Raw genomic sequence first — 19,542 nt, 5'->3', positions numbered from 1 at the left:
AACAACCTTTGCAGAAAATGATAAAGCTTTACCAAAAATTTGTAGCATCATGTGCATGAGCTTTTATGCTCACCACAATTTCTCTACCTTATACAAGTGAATGGGAATGCAAAAGCAGCTTTAATCAGGTCAGAAGGTAACTGCAGGCCAAATTGTGCTTCAATAAATGGTACATAATAGAAGAATCTCAATCTGAAATTGAAAACAAGCTGTACTTGTCCCTTAGCAAACAATGAAATGCAAGATACCAGGACTAAGCATCAAAAAGACACACTGATTATATAATACACAGTTACTTTAGGGATACACACAAGTATAATTGAAACCAAAAGTTTATTAATCAGCCAGACAAAAAACGTAAGCAACGTGTTTACACTTCTTAAACATATCAAGCCTACTTTGGATTGCTGGTTATAAAAATAAACAATATTATTATGCAAATGCTCCATCTGTCCTGTTGAAAACATTGTTTTGCATTTAAAACAGAACCCCTCAGGAAGCACTGTGAAATGTGGGTGATGAAGATAATGATGGGGGTTAAACTGTGCCATCTACAGCATATAGCACGCTTTAATTCTTTATACTTGGATCAGCAGCCTTCATGCATTAAGTGTCTCCTGTTTTCTTGGTGAATGCAAGATTAAACAAAAATAAACCATAGAGATATAATCTATGCAATGAATGATAAGCTTGTAGCTTTCCAGCAAGAAGTACAGATTTATACATTGCTTTGAGAGATTTTCCAGAGTAAATTAAATTTGGACCAATGCTTCTAATCTGTCCTATAGCTAATATACAAGAGTGTTATGCCAACATCAACTTCAACAATTTGGATTGTCTTGGTACTGCATAACGTGAAAGTTGCAGATCTCTATCTGTTCCACTTGTTTATCTATTGCTGTACTGTTTTAGTATCATTGTCAATGTCAACTCCATTTTTAAAAGAATGGTATTAAATATTGTAGGTTGCCTTTGTCCACTTGATCACTTGTGTAATGGCAAGCTGGTGGTTGAGTGGATGTACTTCAATCTAGGTGATGTCTCACACCATAGCTCAGTCTTGTAAATCAAGAGTCTCACTTTTCTGACAACTGTTCAAGTCACATTTTAAGTTAGTCTGGAAAGCCCTCTTTAGAACAAACAACAGAATACCCTTTTCTAGATCTGGACTCCAACTTCAAAGCAGTTCAAAAAAGGACAGTAACTTTTTTACAGTGACAATAAAAAAAATAAAATTAGGAAAGGTTTCTGTAAAATAAAATTTTCTGAAATAAAAAAAGTAGAAAAAAATACTCCGTCTATGTACAGGTGATTCATTTCTCTGTTTATACTATTTAACTATGCCATAAAAAATGTACATTGGTTAGAAAAACAGTGCTTTATCAAACATTTCTATAAATGTTAAATAAGTAAAATTATATGAAAAAGGCTTCACAGAGCAAGTCATCTAAAGGAACAATAATGTAACACACCAGTACAAAATGACATCAGTTAAACTGAAGAAAGAACTAAACAAGGACACTTTAAGGCAATATCCTAACAAAAACCTTTGGAATCCCACAAGTGGACAGATAGGGCCATATTGATAGTCACGAATAAATGGAAAGACCAGTGACTGCCAAGAGACAGAAAGCCTGGTTAACGGTTACCAGGCAAATGATATAAATATATATATATTGATTATAATTTCAAAAGGATACCATATCAAAAGGCATACCATAGTAAATTAATGGACTCCACTGGTAATTTATAGGAGGTGAATTTGACTTCTAATGGGTATTATTGGTAGTAATCATTACCAACTGAATAAAAAAAAATGAACCAATGGATTATAATACAACAAAACTGGACTGAGTTTAATACACATTAAGGTTTACTTTGAAGTCTACAAGTCAAGAACCACACTATGGATATTTCTATGTTTCGAAACATGCAAAGTAATGACAACATAAATCTCAGATTTATGCCTTGCATAATCAAATATTTGTAATGTCTAATTTGTCACTATACACATTCTATTACCCTTGTAATTAGCTATGGGACTAGAGTTCTGGTCTTGTAGTGCTATGGTAACACTTAAGTGAGTGGGGCACCCACAGCTGGAGAGCTACCCACAGTACCTCTGGGCTGGAAAGTGCCAATTTCAGCTTTGTGTGCAAAGTGAAAATCATACTTTTTATTAGTTGTGGATAGTGGAGGAGGAGTAAATTGTTAAACCCCTTGTAAGGTTTTTTTTCTTCCTACTGGTGCACCATTATAGAGATTTCCTATAATCTTCTGAACCAACCATTGGTCACAAAGACCAACCTGGCTCAATGATGAAGGTGAAGATCAGGCTTTATTTGTAAGCTCAACTAAAAACCATCTGTTCTGCCCATAGCCACTACTGACATTTAAAGGTTTACATTCTGACATGTAAATCTACATATAGATTTTCACACTATATTTTTTTTTAAACAGCTGGAATACTACCTTAGTGTTTGGACTGCATTTCCATGTAACCTTGTAATGCAATCCAAGCAATTATTTACATATATCTTACAAACCTATGTAGGACATGACAGAAGCTACAAACGTAGGCCATTTGGGATCTTAGAGCCTGAGCTCACTTTCTTAACGTGGCCATACATAATTAAGTCTACCTGAACCTAAAAGATTGTTGGTAAGCTTATTTTCACTTTAAATACACCTTTGTGTGCAAAGTGAAACACTAAACTGATTACTTTGAATACTAAAATGTGGAGTTACATAGATATAGTGTTCACCAACATGCAGTTTGCAAAGTGAAATTTTTAACTAGGTAAAAAACTTATAGTAATTTAGAAAAGCAACTTTAATGTGTTCACTTCTGTGTTTATTGATGACCACTGAAGTTATGCATCATGGAAATATGGCATTCAAAGCTTTCAAACTGATTCACAGAAAATTAGTCATACGACCGGTCACCCCATATTGGTAACAGATACCTTACTTTTAATTATCAGTGTAGGGTAAACAGGGCTAGCTGCATTTTCAAAGGTGTTAAATATCTGTAATTTCAGGAAAACCGTGAGAGTGGAACGGTCTGTACAATTCAGTATGTGCAGACCATTATATTTATAGGAAAACAAACCATTATATTCAGGAAAACAAACATATTGCTACCACAGCAATAATTTCTAACAGCTGCTCTTTCCTGCCATCATTGTTAAGAGGCAGGGTCTCCCTGTCACTACCTAATGTATACATCAGTGGTCCAAAACCCCTGGGCCACGGACCGCTGCTGGTGAGTTTAAGGACCGCAAATCACAGGAGGCAGAAGCTCCAGCCGCGGACACCTTCTTACACTGCTCTAAAGCTAATGACAGCAGGAGCGCAGGCGGCTCTCCTCAAACTGCTTACATAGAAGCTGAGAATGGCAGAGCAATGTATGTAAGGCTTAAACTTCCCTGCCATTCCCAGCAGCTCTGCCACCTGACAGCACACCAGCTCTGGTACACTACTCCGCTATTCTCAACTAGTGTGCCGACAGCAGGGGGAGTCGCTGGGAATAGCAGAGTAGTGTAAGCTGTACATATACCGGGCCCTGCTGTCAGAAAGGTTGGTGACCACTGGTACACAAAGAATATAAGGATATATGTGTAGGAATATAAAAAAACAAGGCCTCAAATGTAACAATATGAGGATATTTCTACTGCAGGACTGTGGACTGTTTCAAAATGACCAACCAGCTGTTCGTACAAATGTTACCCATATAATCTTAGCGCTATCTGGATAAGTCACATTTTATCCCCGAGATTTGGGTCCACATCCCTATAAAAAGATGCTGTGTACCTGATCAGATTGAGGCATTTCCCCCTATTTACTTCTGTGAGATTATTCTCTAGCACTTTTACTAAGTGTGTTGCACAGCAGCTAAAGCTAAACAGCTGCTTAGTCATCTCAGTGGCATAACAAACAAGGGAAAATTGTTTTGACAACAGCTGTCAAGTTAATAAGCAAATGATATCCATTTACACTCTCCACTAGATAAACTGAAAAAGCATTTGGGAATTAGAGTCTAAAGTATGCAGATAACCTACTGCCCAAAATTTTGTCAAGCAGCAGAAGATCTAGCGGAAAAACGGCAAATGTGCCATGACCGTAAAGTGTACAGAAAAGATAACTAAAAGGTAAATTATGCTTTCTTATTAATAACCAATTTGTTTAGTTATGTACCATATCGAATATAGAAAATGGCACAACTTCATAAAATACGTTTAACAGTAATTTATGGCACAGTATCTCACCCTGATGAACAGAAACAAACAAAAAAAAAAAAAAAAAAAATAGAAGGAAACACTGAACCCTTATCAAATTATAGGTTTATGAAGTGAAAGTGAAGTGTCTTCATTCTAACACTACACAGCAACCATGTTTACTCATATGACCCAATAAATAGACTCCAAAAAACATACACACATATATGAGAACATGATAGGCTTAATGTTTGCCTCTTTTTGCACTGGATTAAACTTAAAATAAACAAAATACATTTTTGTGATGAGAGAAAAAAAACAAAACCAAAAAAAAAAAAATCTGGAATTCTGCCCTACAAGTATCTGTTGTAAGTTAAGGCCTCGTCTGGTTTTTAAAATAAAGTTCACTTTGTAAGCCTTTTGGCTACATCTGCATATGCAATTTCTATCTCTCTATCCTCTGGACAGGTGTTAGTGAACTCGTCTTTGCTGTATGCATTCGTCAGGTATCTCCAGATCCCAGTCATGGATTTTGGGATGTCAAAGTTTCTGTACTTTTTGGCCACCACCTGCAACGTAGAGAGGAATGAATAAACGAGAGAAGTAAAGCGAACAGACAGTTTTCATCTATCTATCACTTATTATTTAGCATCATTCAATTATCATACCTTTACAATGTGAAGCTTTGGCAGGAGGTTGCAGTCTGCTAAGGTCATTTCTTCTCCATCTAAGAACTTACGGCTAGAGACTGTAATGTCCTCCATACTGTTCTCATCAATTTCATCAGGTAGTGGTGAATTGAGGTAGTCATCAAGCTTTTGCAAAGTTTTTAGAAGTCCTCTCTCCAATGCTGCAAAAGGAGAATATTTCTGAGCCATTTCAAACACTACCATGCAGAAAGATTGATAATACCAATAATCACAGGCTGGGCAGAAATTCAGGGGTGCGATTACAAATGCTTAATTAGGAGTTAAATAGACAAATAAAATGGCTTCACAAACAAGGTCACAGTTTACATAATGTTTATAGAACTGCAGATGGCAGCACAGTGCTGCAGAAACATACCAACGCATATTGTAATGTCATTATTGAAAGAAACTATCATTCTTTCCTTCACACAGGTGAAACACCTGCAGAAACCTACTCTACCCTCAGACAAACACTCCCTCACACACACTTTGAAGGAGCATCTTGGGGAATTGGTGAGCACCACATGGGGGTGCTTCATGAAGGTGGCAAAAGTTGGAGCAACTCGCTAACAGGTTTGAACTTATGCCATCTACTCCTTCTCTCTAATGCAGGGGTGTCAAAACTCTGGGCTGCACTGCCTATTAGAGCTGGCCCGCTGGTAGACAACGCATGTACCGCTAATACAACAAATCCCAGAATGCTCTGCTGGCACGTCAATCTGGACCCACAAGCACCCCCTCTTCTGTTGACATTCTTTAGCGACCTACCTCATTTGTAGATCAGTAAATTTCAAGGTTGGTCCGCGACTTTGTCCAAATTTTTCATTTTGGCCCACTATGTATTTGAGTTTGACACCCCTGCTGAACTCAGAAGATCTCAGACCTAAGACAGCTACAGAACTGGGAATTCTCTGTCCTTAATCAGATGGACACTGAGGACATTTCTATATATTCATGTAAATTGCTTTTTGCATTTTTGTGGGTAATAACTAATAGACTTTTTGTCCAGAGAAAGTTTCTCAGAGTAAAACAAAAATATATAGCTTTTCATTATTTTTTAAAAACTGCCACTTCAAAGAAACTTTAATACAGTTTGCTTTTCCCTTGTGACATTTACTGTATGTGAAGTATGTGTTCCTCACTTGGCATATGAAATCTGGTAGAGAGAAATGAAACTAAGACTAAGAGAGGGTCTTCCCCTGCAATAACCCTTCGGGTAAAATTACTGAACACGTACATCTAATGATCAGGTTTGTATGTAGAAACAGAAACATACCATGCAAACATCCTGGCCATAAATTGCAAACTTACAGAAAACAGGAGAACATCAGATTGTATTTTTTTTTAACCTACTTAACAACATAAATAAGTCATTTAGCATTAGCTGACAAGTCATAAGATGAAAGCTCAGGGGTAGGAAAAATATAGCTTTTGATGCTTGTCTTTCCCAATAAGTCATTAACATATTCCTAACAAGCAGCAATGGAACTTTTTTTTTTTTTTTTTTTATAACAAACACTCATTTAACCAAGTATCTTCAAGAAGTTAACATTTGCAAGTTTATATCACAATTATAGTGTTTTTCTATGAGAACACATCATGGCAGACTGCCAGACACTAACTTGACCAGCAGAAGTGTCCCAAAGCTGTTAGAAAACCACTAAACCCAACCTCCAATTCTGTAGTTACTTAACTCAAGTAGCTATAGAAGTCAGGAATAGTGCAATGATGTTCTCAGTGATTGAAAGAACATCAGTGATTGAGGGCCATCGCCCTCTTTCACCATTGTGAGTACAGCGTTCGTTTTGCCAACTGCTTTAGGAAAAGTGATATCATTACTGGGTCAAACATTGAAATCAATGTGGCATTTGTCCCAAATCAACATTACAGTCTAAATCCATTATTCATATGGATGATATGCTTGCCAGGATAACTATTATCCAGATACAAAGTCATTAAAAAACTATTTTATAATCAGACATGAAATTGTTTGAAAATACATACCAAAAAGAGCTCATAATATATATTTTTCCCTTAAATATGTAATATTTCTAAAGCTGCTTTTCAGTCCATGACCTTTTACCAACGTAATTTGTATTACAGATCAAGCCCTCAGTGAAAGATATCACAATTATTAGACAACAACACTTACCTTCATTGGCATCTGGTTTGGAATTTTTGATATATGCTGAAAACTTAGCAAATATGTCCATGCCAGTAGTGTTGGATTCTGGGTGTTTAGCTGCTAACCTGCGGTACCTAAAAAAATAAGAGGTATCTGTATTGTCATTTCTAGATTAACAAACATTGGCAACAGACTTTGAACAATTTGTAAAGTGTTTATAAAATGTTTGATTTTTTTACTAATAAAGCCTCACTCTGGGCAGCAGAAGTAAACTTCCCTCCGCTCGCTCCTTTGGTGGCACCATCTTCCTCCAGTCTTTACAGTGTTTGTGATCTTTGGCCACCTTGATTAGCCAGGGTGGAATGACATATGGACAAGGAAATAGATTTACTTACTTTGGAGGACATAGCACTTCTTCCAGAAATTCCTCTATCTTGTTTACATCTGTCTTCACCTCGTGGTTGTAGGTTATAAAGGGAGGATGCGTTCCTGGAGCAAGGTTTTGAAGGTCTGCTGGTTTCCTGACAAAATCAAATATCATGTTACTTTTGAAGTTGAACCAAGGGCACAAAACACTTACCTAAATACATTCACTTCAAAACCCAGTTATTATCCTGTAAAGCTAGCAGTGATATCATCACTGTGCACAGAACACTACAAAACAGGCGGAAACTTGACCAGGGACTAAACAAGGAGAAAAAAAAAAATCACACAGAAGCAACTTTCCCTTAAAGACAGTGCACAAAGAGTTTCACATTACTGCACAGATCAGAAAATAATTGCACAAACATAGATTTAGGTGACGATACTCACGCCTCTAGTGTTTAAAAAACTTTTGTTTATTATAGCCTGTAGACTTAGTACACCATTATTGGAAAAGTCAGACTGTACTTTGTATTGAACAGAATTCTAGCCATAGAAAAGGGTTTGATCTTTTAGTCAGCTTGTTTTTGCAGTCTAACACTGAAGAGATTGCCTATTGCCAATCAATAAAAAATGTTTTTTTAGGACACAGGAAACAAAACCCATCTGTTGGTACTTGCACTGTGCATGTGTCTCCAACCAAATCTACAGAATATAGAAATGTCTGGAATTTAAGCACAGGGTGAAAATAAAGAGTCAAATTAATTGGGTCAAAATGTTTTTATTACTTTACTTTCTAAGTGTAAATCCAACATTTTGAGTTGCTCCAAAAAAAGGATAAGGAGGGATAAGCTGCCAGTGGGGACACCTGTTCATGTGACAGCTGTCTTATAAGAAATCTTCCTCACATTGGAAACATTTCTTCTCACTTTCTGTTAGTCTACAGGCCGGAAAAGGAAATCTCCGAAACACAGAAGTCAAACACAAAACTCAGTGGTTTTACCCTTCTCTACTCTATAAAAAAATTTAAAAAAAGTTTTGGGTTTTGGCAGACAGATTGTATGAATGACTCATCAAACTGGAACTACAGAAGCTTATCATGTAGAATGGCTTGAAAATGCCCAAACAAAGTTCAACAAGCTGATCTCAAAAGTCGTATTAGGGGATTTTAAGCAATTAACATTCACAGCTATACTCGAACAACTGCAGGAAATCACTTGGATGCCAGAGTGTTTTCTCCCTGCCCCTGATACACTCATAACCCGCATTCCTTTCCACTTAAGCGTACACTTGTACTTGTAGCAAGCAGTTCCCATTTTGGTCAACAGTGTTCTTAAAGGAACTAACAAATGAAAATAAAACAAAGTATTGTTACTTGGCTGTTATGTAAATCTCTGTATAAAAAAAAAGGCTTCAGCTTAAAGCATATATTAAACCAAATTTTTTTTCACGTTCTAAACAGAAAGGGGCAGGAAATGAAGGAAGATCAGCAATAGTCAAAGACAGAAATTAAATCCTAATTAAGTTTAGAGCCTTCACCTACTTTATGAAAGTAAAACATTTTCTGTGTTGCTGGCTGGCAAAGTTTTATGGAGACAGGTGAAGGAAAGGCCTCTCTAATAAAGTCTCGGACAGCAAAAAAACCTGACGGGGTTTCCGATCCTTCCCCACTTTATCCTAAATTGAGAAGCTTTTGGCTTGATAAACACTTTAAAGCATAAGGAGAAACAAATCTGAGAAAAGAGGTTTTACAAAATAGCAGAAGGGTTAATTAACTATGACTGTGCTGCTGCTAGGTACACACTATGGCATTTGTGCATGTCCTAAACCTTCCCAAACACTGGAATTTATTAGTGCCTGAACAATCAATGTTAGATTTACCAAAACAATCCAACCAAGCAGGCCCTAGTATAACATAGTTGTTAGATCTAAAGAAGATTGTTCACCCAGAATGCCTTTTGCACTGAGCTCTTCAGCCACTTTTAGCCGGGAAAACCACCCAGCACTTTTCAGTGGTTTCAAGAAAATTTGGGTCACAATACAGGAGCACTGGACATTTGGGGTATATTAGTAAGATGATCAAAAATGGGACATACTAAGCGGGTAGGCGGCATTAGAAATTTGGAACAAAGTATAGAGGAAGAATATTGAACTACATTACTATGGGGGGGGGGGGGGGGCATAAGTGCAGAAGAGAAGTATTGAGGGTATTATGAAGGAGGAGGAGTATGGCCAGGAAAGGAGTACTGAGGGTATTATGGGGGGGGGGATGTGCAGGAAAGGAATATTGAGGGTATTATGGGGGGGGGGGAAGCAAGAGAGGAGTATTGAGGGTATTATGGAGCAGAGGAGTATGTTCAGGAGAGGAGTACTGAGGGTATTTTTTTTTTTTTGGGGGGGGGGGGGTGTAGGAGTGGATAGTGGGTAGTTTGTGGTTTATCACAATGTTAAGTTGTAAAAATAATGGATATACTGGCGGGATCAACAGGTAATAAAATTGTGTCATTTGGAGACACAAACTGTAGTGTTAATATTAGCGATAGTCTGAGGTTGGGACATACTAGGGGGGTACGCATTGGAAAGTTAACAGAATCAAAAGGGTTACTGAAATCCTATGGCAATAACTGGGATTAAGGAATTTGGACATCTACAAAAAAGCTTCTGAAGCTCTAATAATTAAATGCTCAAAATTGCTGATACCATACTGGGGATCAGGAATATTGTGTTTCTGTTGTCCATACTGCTTGAGGATCAGGAATCTTTTGAACCTTTTTTTTTTTTAATCGCCAATTTTTTTCCCTTTTGACGAAAGGGCTCCTTCTGCGCATGCCCAAGATGGTCAGGCATGCGCAGAAGAAGCAACCAAGACCCTCCCAGGATGCCTGACGTAGGTATCACGGGAAGCTTTACACTCCCATTCATTCTCTATCGCCTAGGCGATCAAGAATTGGGGAGCAGTGCTGCAACCTTTTTTTTTTTTTTTGCAATTAAAAAATGCAAAGTGAAAATTCTGAGTTTAGGTACACTTTATTAGTACAGTGGATGGGACGCTGTGGATGGTATCTAAATATGTCTACTAAGGTTTGGCAACCCCAGGGAAGACATGGTATCTAAACTGAAAAGACCTACAAAATATTCCATCCCTGACATTTTCTATGTTTGGAAAGAGGATTGTTCTATCCCCTGCAGTAACATGGGATGCCCACAAAATTGGTAAATCCTTTGAAAAGTGCGTCTCCCTTAGGAGTGAAGTAGTAGGGCTTGTAGGTCCCATGTCTCCACCATCGCAGCCTCTAGCTGGGTATTAGAATACATAGATGTACACTTAAAGACAGTACACCAAATGCCTTATAATGCAGGTCAGGTTATTTAGCCTTATGCTGGGGAGATTGGATCCACCCGCAGACACAGGTAGATAAAGTTTACGTGTGAGAGATATTCTCACGCTTTCCACATCAGGGGAAACAGGAGTATAACTTATTCAGCAAGATGAATACATTTCGGGTTGGAGAAAAAGTTTAATGACAGGATAAGTTAGAGAAGTTTCCTGAAAGGGCATTAGAACCAATGACATCTTTATTACCTTATATAAACTGTATTTTACTTCCTTCACCATGTATCTGTGCAGGGATGCGATTCCTACTACAATGTATTAATTCTTATATAGACCTACAGAAGTGTGGTAGACATAATTGCTTACAAACACGAGAAGTTCCCAAGAACTCATTTATAAACCCCTTCTACTTTCATATAAAGGCTAAAAAAAAAAAAAAAAAAAAAAAAAAATATATATTTTAAACATAGTGCCACCCAGGAGGATGAGCCTGGACTACCCACCCATTAAAAAACTAAAAGGTAAACCTATTGAATTGATTTTTTTTGTGAACATTGTAACTAATGTGTAATTAATAATGAGCACTTGTAGGCTCAGCATTTTTACGGTACTTTATTACAGTAAGGAATTCCTAGAAATCCTTGCATGGTGTTTTTAAGAAAACAAGGGCTCATGTGTGAGTCGTCTCTAACAGATGTAAGCATTGTGGGTCTTTATGAACTGTATTCATTCATCTCTCTACTAATGGATTTTCAGTTAAACACTTAGCTATTTTTGGGCTTTTATTTGTGGATACACACACCAGAACACAGTTATTGAGAAGATCCCCAAAACATCTCAATAATTGCGGCTAGCTTCCACTTACTATACATTTCAGTATTACACAGTTTCCCAAACTGTGCTCAGGTTTCAAATGCACCTAAAAAAATAGAGTGTCTCAAATGTGGTAGATAGCAAAAAAGCATTAAAAAAATGGTAAAACCCAAGCGTGTAACTCTATTACCTCAGCAAATTACAACAGACTTCTACCTAACTTTAAAAGTATTATTTGACCTAATGTATCAAAATTAGGCAGCAGCTAATTGGTGGTTGACTCCTATTTTGTATGCCCAAGGAAAACTGAAGGATCAACAACACCTTGAATTTCTCCAGGGGAGCACTGCACTATTGACTTTGCCGATACACTAGGCTACCGAACCATACTGACAACTACTGTCAGTTTTCAAATGTATAAAAAGCCAACAATGTGAACATCTCCAATTTCCAGGACATGTTCTGAGTAGCAGAGAGGTTGCTGCTCCCTAATGTCAGTGAACCGCTGTCTAGGGGGAGACACATAGCGTCTAACCATGGCAGCCTAACATAAATCTCAAATCTGCACGTGCTGGTTCTTTAGGAATCACCACTACTGTGAGTGACCGAGTAGCACAGGATCACTTGATCCCACTGCAGGTCTAAACCTGCCCTAACTCCTTCTTACCTCTTTAAGTCAACAGTTGTGACATTGAACACAACTCCTTTGAGCCACAAGATCATGAATAGTCTCTGGGAAAATGGACAGTTTCCAATGCTTTCCCCATCACTGCCAGCCTAGGAAAATAAAAAAAAATAAAAAAAACATGAAATATTCAGACATAAATTATGAACATCAAAGCCTACAAAAAAAAAAAAAAAAAAAAAAAAAAAAAAACACCAGTACAATTTTTTTTTTTTTTTTTTATGTAATGCATAATAGTTTACCATTACCCCTTTTTACAAACTGTCCCTTTTACTACCTAATTCATCATCAGGTAAGGGGTCTTTACTTTTCTGGACTCAAATTTAGGAGGGTCCTTAGACATCCACATTGCTGCCTAATGACGTGGTCCCTTTCTATTGGTTGTGCACTATCTGGGTTCACTCAGAGCCCAGAAGACTCCATAGGGCCACTCAGCAGCGGGCACAGATTGCAGTGCTCAATTGACAATTTCTGTTCCCAAAAGGTGGTTTAAAGATAAGAATAAAGATTGGCAACTGAGTTGAAAAGGCTTGTTTATTTCAGGGGTAACATTTCAGGTTACATTTGTATGTCAGGAAACACTAAAAGACTTGTGACAGAGGCTTATTATACGTACTTTCAATAAGTTTGGAGGAAATGTTATGTGTAATAAGTCAATTATAGCTATAACTTTCTTTACTAAACTATGCAAAGGTCATAAATCAAGATTGCGAACAAAAACCAAATTAGGCTTTTGCTTTCATTTCTTACCAACAATAGGGAAATGACTGCCAAAAAAACACAAATTATATTCTATTAGCAACAACTGCAAGATTTAAGATATTGTACTCAATACTATTCCACGCCTGCAATTAAGGAAAACAAACTAGTGTTTAGAACTCCAAGGCTTTGAATGGGAAGATTAAGCATTACAGTTCAACTTCTTTCTTTCTACAACCCTTCCTTCCATTAGAATAGTTCTTTATGAGGGATGACATAGATAGATTCAACACTGCGGACCAAAAAAGAAATCTGTTCACTGCATATTTTTAAGAGTTAGATTTTGTATAGCACATACAAAGATGACATTTGAGCATTCTTAACAGTCTTTTATAAATTAATTCAAATAATCAGTATAAACTGGTAAGATCTTTGTATAGCACATTTAAGCTTCATTTAAAGGCTTATCCATTTTAGTTTTCCAGACTTTGTTATAGGAGGGCACTGCACAATCCTTTCACATTCTGCTCCCAGAAGAGAATGACCTATTCTTAGCACATTCTCCATCCTTTATCTTTGACAAGTTGCGGAGTCCTTGTATAGCCAACTAGGATGTCTGTATTATACTAACAGATGTACAGCACCCTCTGCAATGGAATTATAAGGTATTGTTTAATTGCATACACGAAATAAAGTCATTAAATGGCCACAATAAACTGCACTTTACACACTTCAGAGATCTGTTCCTATTGTATGAAATGATTATTCCCTACCACACGCATGCAAACAAACTCTGGGTTAATCTGGTCATAAATAACTTATGCAGGATAGGTAATATTCTTGTCAGGATGGAGCCAGCCACACAGAAATTACATCAACTGCCATGCAAGGAAAGAGCTCAAGTCACAAAGCAGAAGAAGGTTTGCAGGAAGTCAAAAATGTAAATGTTTTGTCTCAGGTAACTCAACCATTAGGTCAACTCCAACATGACAAGAAGGCATAACTTCATGCTAAGCTTGTATCTGCCGTAATACTGAATAGGAACATAATAAATAAAAAAGCAAAACTGCTAAAAAAATACAAAAATAAAGCTGTAACAGTTGAGATTTTATGGTATATATATATAAGAAGATGTAGAGGTGAGTAAGGGGCCCCAAGATTTATTGGTGGTGTTTAATATTTGTTTAGATTGTAAGAGGAAACTGAAGCATGTTCACAAGTAGTCCACAATTAGGGAGAATACACAAATCCTAGGTCCCTGGTAAGATATAAAGAACCCAAATCTGCAAGACGGCTAATCACTTCACACTGTGCGACTTAAGAAATATATCCCGTCCTATTAGGAGTAACAAGTGATAAGGTCAGGGATTTTGCTATTTCCAGTAGTGACTGGCTCACTTCACACACACAAGGATCTGTATTTTCCAGCAGAGACTGAAGGCCTGTTCTTCAAATTGCCAAAATTAAACAGAAACCCGATGCGTCTGAAAGAGGCTATTCTGCTGGTGAAACTTTCCAGATGTGGCTGATGTTCCTGGCTACAGAAGTGCACTTATACTGTCTCTGTATATAAAACCAGTAACAAAAAAAGGGTTGCCACTGTACAAAAAACTTCATGCAACTAAAATGAAATACAGAAGACATACAATCATTGACTTGGCTCAAATTTTATCAAACATATACTCTGAGTGGCTATTTGTAAAAAAGAATTCCATAAAAACATACACAATACATAGCTGGACTCAATCTTGCCATAGCTTTGCCTGAGGACAAAGTATTTGCATGAGGATTTGGGGTGGGAGGTTATTTCCCTTCATGCTAAAACTGCTTATTCCTCAACAAGCATTAAATCAGTCAGAAGAGGTAGAGGAAACTACATGTGCCTTTCTTAGGCTACCAAGTGGATAAGGAGATCATACCTTTTGCTGTTTTTACCAGAAATGTTTCCATTTAAATCAATTAAGGCATGGTGTGTTAAAACATGCCTTATGAGGGCTATGATAATGGCTCAGACACTAATCAGTTAAAACATTTATATATGTGTGGTGTTTTAATGCATGTGCAAAAAGACATGCCTTTATATGTGTTGCATCAAAGCAGCTCATTGAATGCCAATGTCATTTAAAATTAAGTTAGACACTTGGGTGACCAACATGACTTTCAGCGTTAGTATTGCAGCCAGAGCAGCTTTTTAATGAATTTCTAAAAAAATATCAAGGGTAGAAATTAGATATAAATTTGTGATCTAAAATGCTGTGCATGGAACAGTGGACAGGGTCACGTGACAGCTATGTGTACATTTATTTTAGAACACGGTATGGCAATAGTGCTATTTATGATATGCTACCCGCCCTGCAAAGTGTCACACTATACATACTGCAGTCCTGAAGGGTTTCATACACACTGCAGCGATTGGCATCCTCCCAACAGATGCCTTTCATAGTTCAAATAATGTAAGTGTAATTCCAAAAAAAAAAAAAAAAACTTGTGGTAGCTCACCTTTCAAATAACAGAGCTGCATTGTAGGACACTGAACTAAAATATGTTTCATTATATTACTGAACAGTGTCCTCAGTCATTCATTTGCTTTAGCAGGCATTCTAACACTGGTATTAGTTGGACAGGCCTTTATATGAAACCAGCACAGCACTTCTAACACTTGTCCATGGGGAACAGTGTGAACAGGAAGTGCTGACGTGCAAATGGGAATCCAAGGGAATAAAAGACACCAAGTACACCATATATACACAACTTGTATATACAGGAGGATACTCAAGTATACTCAGTCTCTGTCTGCATATAGTAAGCACAATTTGCTAAGTGCAAATTTTCAAATGTTACTGTAGATTATACAAATGTGGTGCAAACATGCAATCAGGATTGTGAGTTTGTTAATAAGCACAGCACTAGAAAAGCCTGAAAATACGTAGTGTGGCAATTTTTAAAAAAAGGAAAAGGAAAAGACCAGGTCTCCTGAAAGCCAGGATTACTCCACAGACAGACTAAGACTGTAATTAACTTATCTTCCCAAAAGCCGATTACCTTCCGCAACAATGTGGAAAGTGTCTTGAGATGGAGATCAAATACTATACAGCAGAAAATGAAATACAAAGCAAAAATGCATTTGAAAAGGTAAAACAATTTATGAAACTGAAAAAAAAGTTGCCAAAAACAAAAATTTATATTTTTTTTAAGTAATCATTAATATCCATCCAATCCCACAATTGTCCCTCCAGAACTTTTCTTTATAATAAAGGTGAAAGAGGCATACAAAGAAAAAAAACCCGCAAAGTCACCCCACATTACAACCGGGACTTATAAATTCAGAGCCATGCATTTTATCATCTCCAGTAAGTAGATTTCCTCCAACCAATTTCCTACACAAAGCTCTGCGATATCTCTAGGTTTCTGGAGCACATATCGGATAAATATTTCCCCTCCACCCTCCCAAGCCCCTCCTTAGCCTCACTAACTAGAATGGAACATCTTTGCAATGACATACCGATACTAAGAGCCCTATATTCTTAGCCTGTCCCTACAGAACCTAAAATGCTGGGGGTTTAGAGACCAAACAATGCCACAGATTCTGGTCAAGCCCAATCCTCCACCTTCTCTTGTCTTAGGTCTTCTGAATACTACAATTGTTCCTACCAGACTGACCTTCCACTTTCCCTCCTGATTACACTCTATGTTGCCTCACAGTACTCACTTTTCTTTCCTTGCCCCCTCTCATCCTACAGCTCCTACACAGCCCCTTGTCCATCCTGTGTTCTGCCACCTCTCTCAATCGCCTCTCCATGAATGCAAAAACATTTGTCCACCCCACAGTGAATGGTGGATAAATACCTTTCTGGCTGGGTATCCAAAGTTACAGCTAGTAAACATTGCAAGTCACTTTTTTGTTAACTGAGCCTAATTGCACAGTGATTGTGGGTGAATAAACCCTATCAGTAAATCACTTAATTTAACTCAAGCCTAGAAGTACAATGCGCTACACCCAGTATGATAAATAAAGAAAAACATTTACACATTACCTAGGTTATATTTCTGAACTAGAGACCTCCAATCCACTCACTAGGGTATCGTCAAATGGTCCACAACGAACATACAGTAAGGAAAAGAAGTATTTGATCCCCTGCTGATTTTGTACGTTTGCCCTCTGACAAAGAAATAACCAGTCTATAATTGTAATGGTAGGTTTATTGTAGCTGTGAGAGACAGAAAAACTACAAAAGAACCCTCAAAAACCCAGTGCTCAAAAGTCAGATCTTGATGTGCATTGCAATGAGTGAAATAAGTATGTGAACCCCTATCAACCAGCAAAATATCAGCCTCCCAGGTGTCTTCACTGTATGCAGGTAACAAATACTTCTTTCCCCCACTGTAGTTCAAATCCTGCACTTCTCTTGGCATTGCAGATTATTGGATGTCAATCACTTTGGTTGTCCTTGTCTCAATCTAAAAATGCTCTAATGAAAGGATGAAACTAGTAACCTTCAACCATATTTTTTAGGGCTACTTCAACATGGCAGGTCCAGCGATTTCACAAGGGATTGCAGATCACCCCTGACATGTATTTTACATTAAACTAAAGAATTATATTACATATTGCCTATTTGTGCCTATTTGTAAAGGTCATCCCTCAGTTCATGTTTTACAGGTCCCTACTGATTTGCTATGAAGTGTTTCCTAACATAAAACACACAACAGGCATAGTTAAATGACTTATTGCTGTAGTGGAAGTCAAACAATTAGGGGTATGCCCTTCATTAAGTCCCAGGGGAGGAAAAGACAATCTTGTTTTTGTTGAACACAAACAGCAGCCATCCATATATGGCAAAGCCAAAACCCGTTAGAACATTCACTCGATTGTTCTTTTTAAAGCACTTCATCAGAATTGGCTACCATTTAAAGTCTCTTTAGAACACTTTTCAACATGCAGTGACTAATACAAGCTTTTATTTTTTAACTTAAGTTTTATTTTAACCTATTATGACTACCTGCTGTAACATGGATGTTGCCATTCACTCTGCATTGCAGCACACAACAATGTACATGAAAACACACTTCCATTTGCTGCCAAAAATTTGCTGTGCTAAATTCGTGTTAACGTAACAAGTTACTGCACCACAATGGATTGTGCTGGTGTATATTACCCCACCCCTGCAAAAAAATATAAATAAATAAGAAGATAGAAAATATGTTTCTGTATTTAACTTGGTTATTATTAATTGGTTATTAAGTTGGTTGGTCAAGTGTACAGATTTGTTGATCCCCACCAAAATATGGTAACAAGTAAATTCATTTAATGAACTAATGGACTGATGTGGGTACTTCTTACAATCACAACAAGGAAGGCTTTGCCTGTGCCTTTGGGCAGGATTGCAGCTTCTAGGCAATCATTCTGTGCTATTTAACCCCTCTCCTCAAAGAATTCCTGTCTATATGCACAACTCGCTGTACAAAGAAGCACATTACAATTTCTTTCTAAATAAACAAGAAGGTTTTAGCAATACAGGCATCTTACCTACAAAGAAAAAAAACAACTGAACCAATAAAAGTGCTATAATACTACATCTTAACCTAGAGTTTTTTCAGTCTGTTACCAAGCTAGCAAATCCAGTTGTAATTACTGGTTTCCCCAGTCTGTGATACAAGCCATATTTTCCCCTGTTCAGATCAAGGGATCAAAGAATGTGTAACGGGGTACAAGAACAGATTAGGCTGCTAAATTTGAACAATCTGCTCTTGTACCCCGTTACACATTCTTTGATCCCTTGACCTAAACAGTGGGAAAATAAGCAAAGCTCCTGCTTCCCACCCCTCACAAAGGTACAGTCCAAGAAAGCTGATGCAACCTCAATGTAAGATCCACGTCTGTGGAACATATTCCAGTAACACCTGTTCCCAGATAGAACAATTCATTTCTGACAGTTGCTAGGAATTACCACTGTGTGATGAGAAGACCAGATGGGATATAGCTTTCTTCAAGGGAATGATGAATTATAAATACAAGAGAGGTGGAGCAGATCATTACTACTCTGATACAGTAAACAGTGTTTGAAGAACACCGGCCTTTGTAAGTTTATTTCCTCACATTGGAACATTTATTACCCAGAAACAACATAGCTAGGAAAGGTATATAACACTGAAGCGTTTGTACTACAACTGTAGTGTTTGTTATAGAGTATGATATGGATTAACAATCACAAAATTTTAGAATACCAAAAAGACACAGGAAGACAAAGTTAAGAACTTTGTTATTGGATGAACAAGCAAGACACTAAAGCTACGTACACACGGCAGATTTTTATCGCCCGATAATCGGCATCGGCCAATTATCGGGCGAAAATCTTCCGTGTGTACAGTCGGTGTCGTCCATCGTCCGGACGACCGACCTGCCGGATCCACGGACGATGGACGACAGCCGATCGTAATGAAAGGGAAGGGGGAGAGCGCGCAGCAGGGTGCCGCTCTGTCGCTCTCCGTCTCTCTCTTTGGTTTTAGTTATCTCACCCCTAGACCTTCTTAAATTCTTTTGTCATGCACCGGATATATGAGGGTCCACCCTGAGAGTCATAAAATCCAGACAGAAACAGGACTCAAACTGAACTCCT

General features: G+C 37.6%; 1 protein-coding gene across 1 annotated transcript in view; it reads right to left on the bottom strand.

Annotated features, from left to right (window-relative positions):
* Positions 1–314: 314 nt before the first annotated feature.
* The window catches only part of CLIC4 (chloride intracellular channel 4), a 30,688-nt gene continuing 11,460 nt past the window's right edge, over positions 315–19,542 (bottom strand). The window contains exons 2-6 of the mRNA XM_072419207.1: positions 12,209–12,318; positions 7,427–7,552; positions 7,059–7,165; positions 4,886–5,067; positions 315–4,786 (exon numbers count right to left, since the gene is read on the bottom strand). Coding sequence (XP_072275308.1) covers positions 4,622–4,786; positions 4,886–5,067; positions 7,059–7,165; positions 7,427–7,552; positions 12,209–12,318 — 690 coding nt within the window. The 3' untranslated portion in view covers positions 315–4,621. The remainder of the gene's footprint in view (positions 4,787–4,885; positions 5,068–7,058; positions 7,166–7,426; positions 7,553–12,208; positions 12,319–19,542) is intronic.

The sequence above is a fragment of the Pyxicephalus adspersus genome, chromosome 1, assembly GCF_032062135.1.
Source record: "Pyxicephalus adspersus chromosome 1, UCB_Pads_2.0, whole genome shotgun sequence".
Classification (NCBI taxonomy): Eukaryota; Metazoa; Chordata; class Amphibia; order Anura; family Pyxicephalidae; genus Pyxicephalus; species Pyxicephalus adspersus.
Note: the sequence above shows the minus strand (reverse complement) of the source record. Positions and strands in the feature narration are given on the sequence as shown.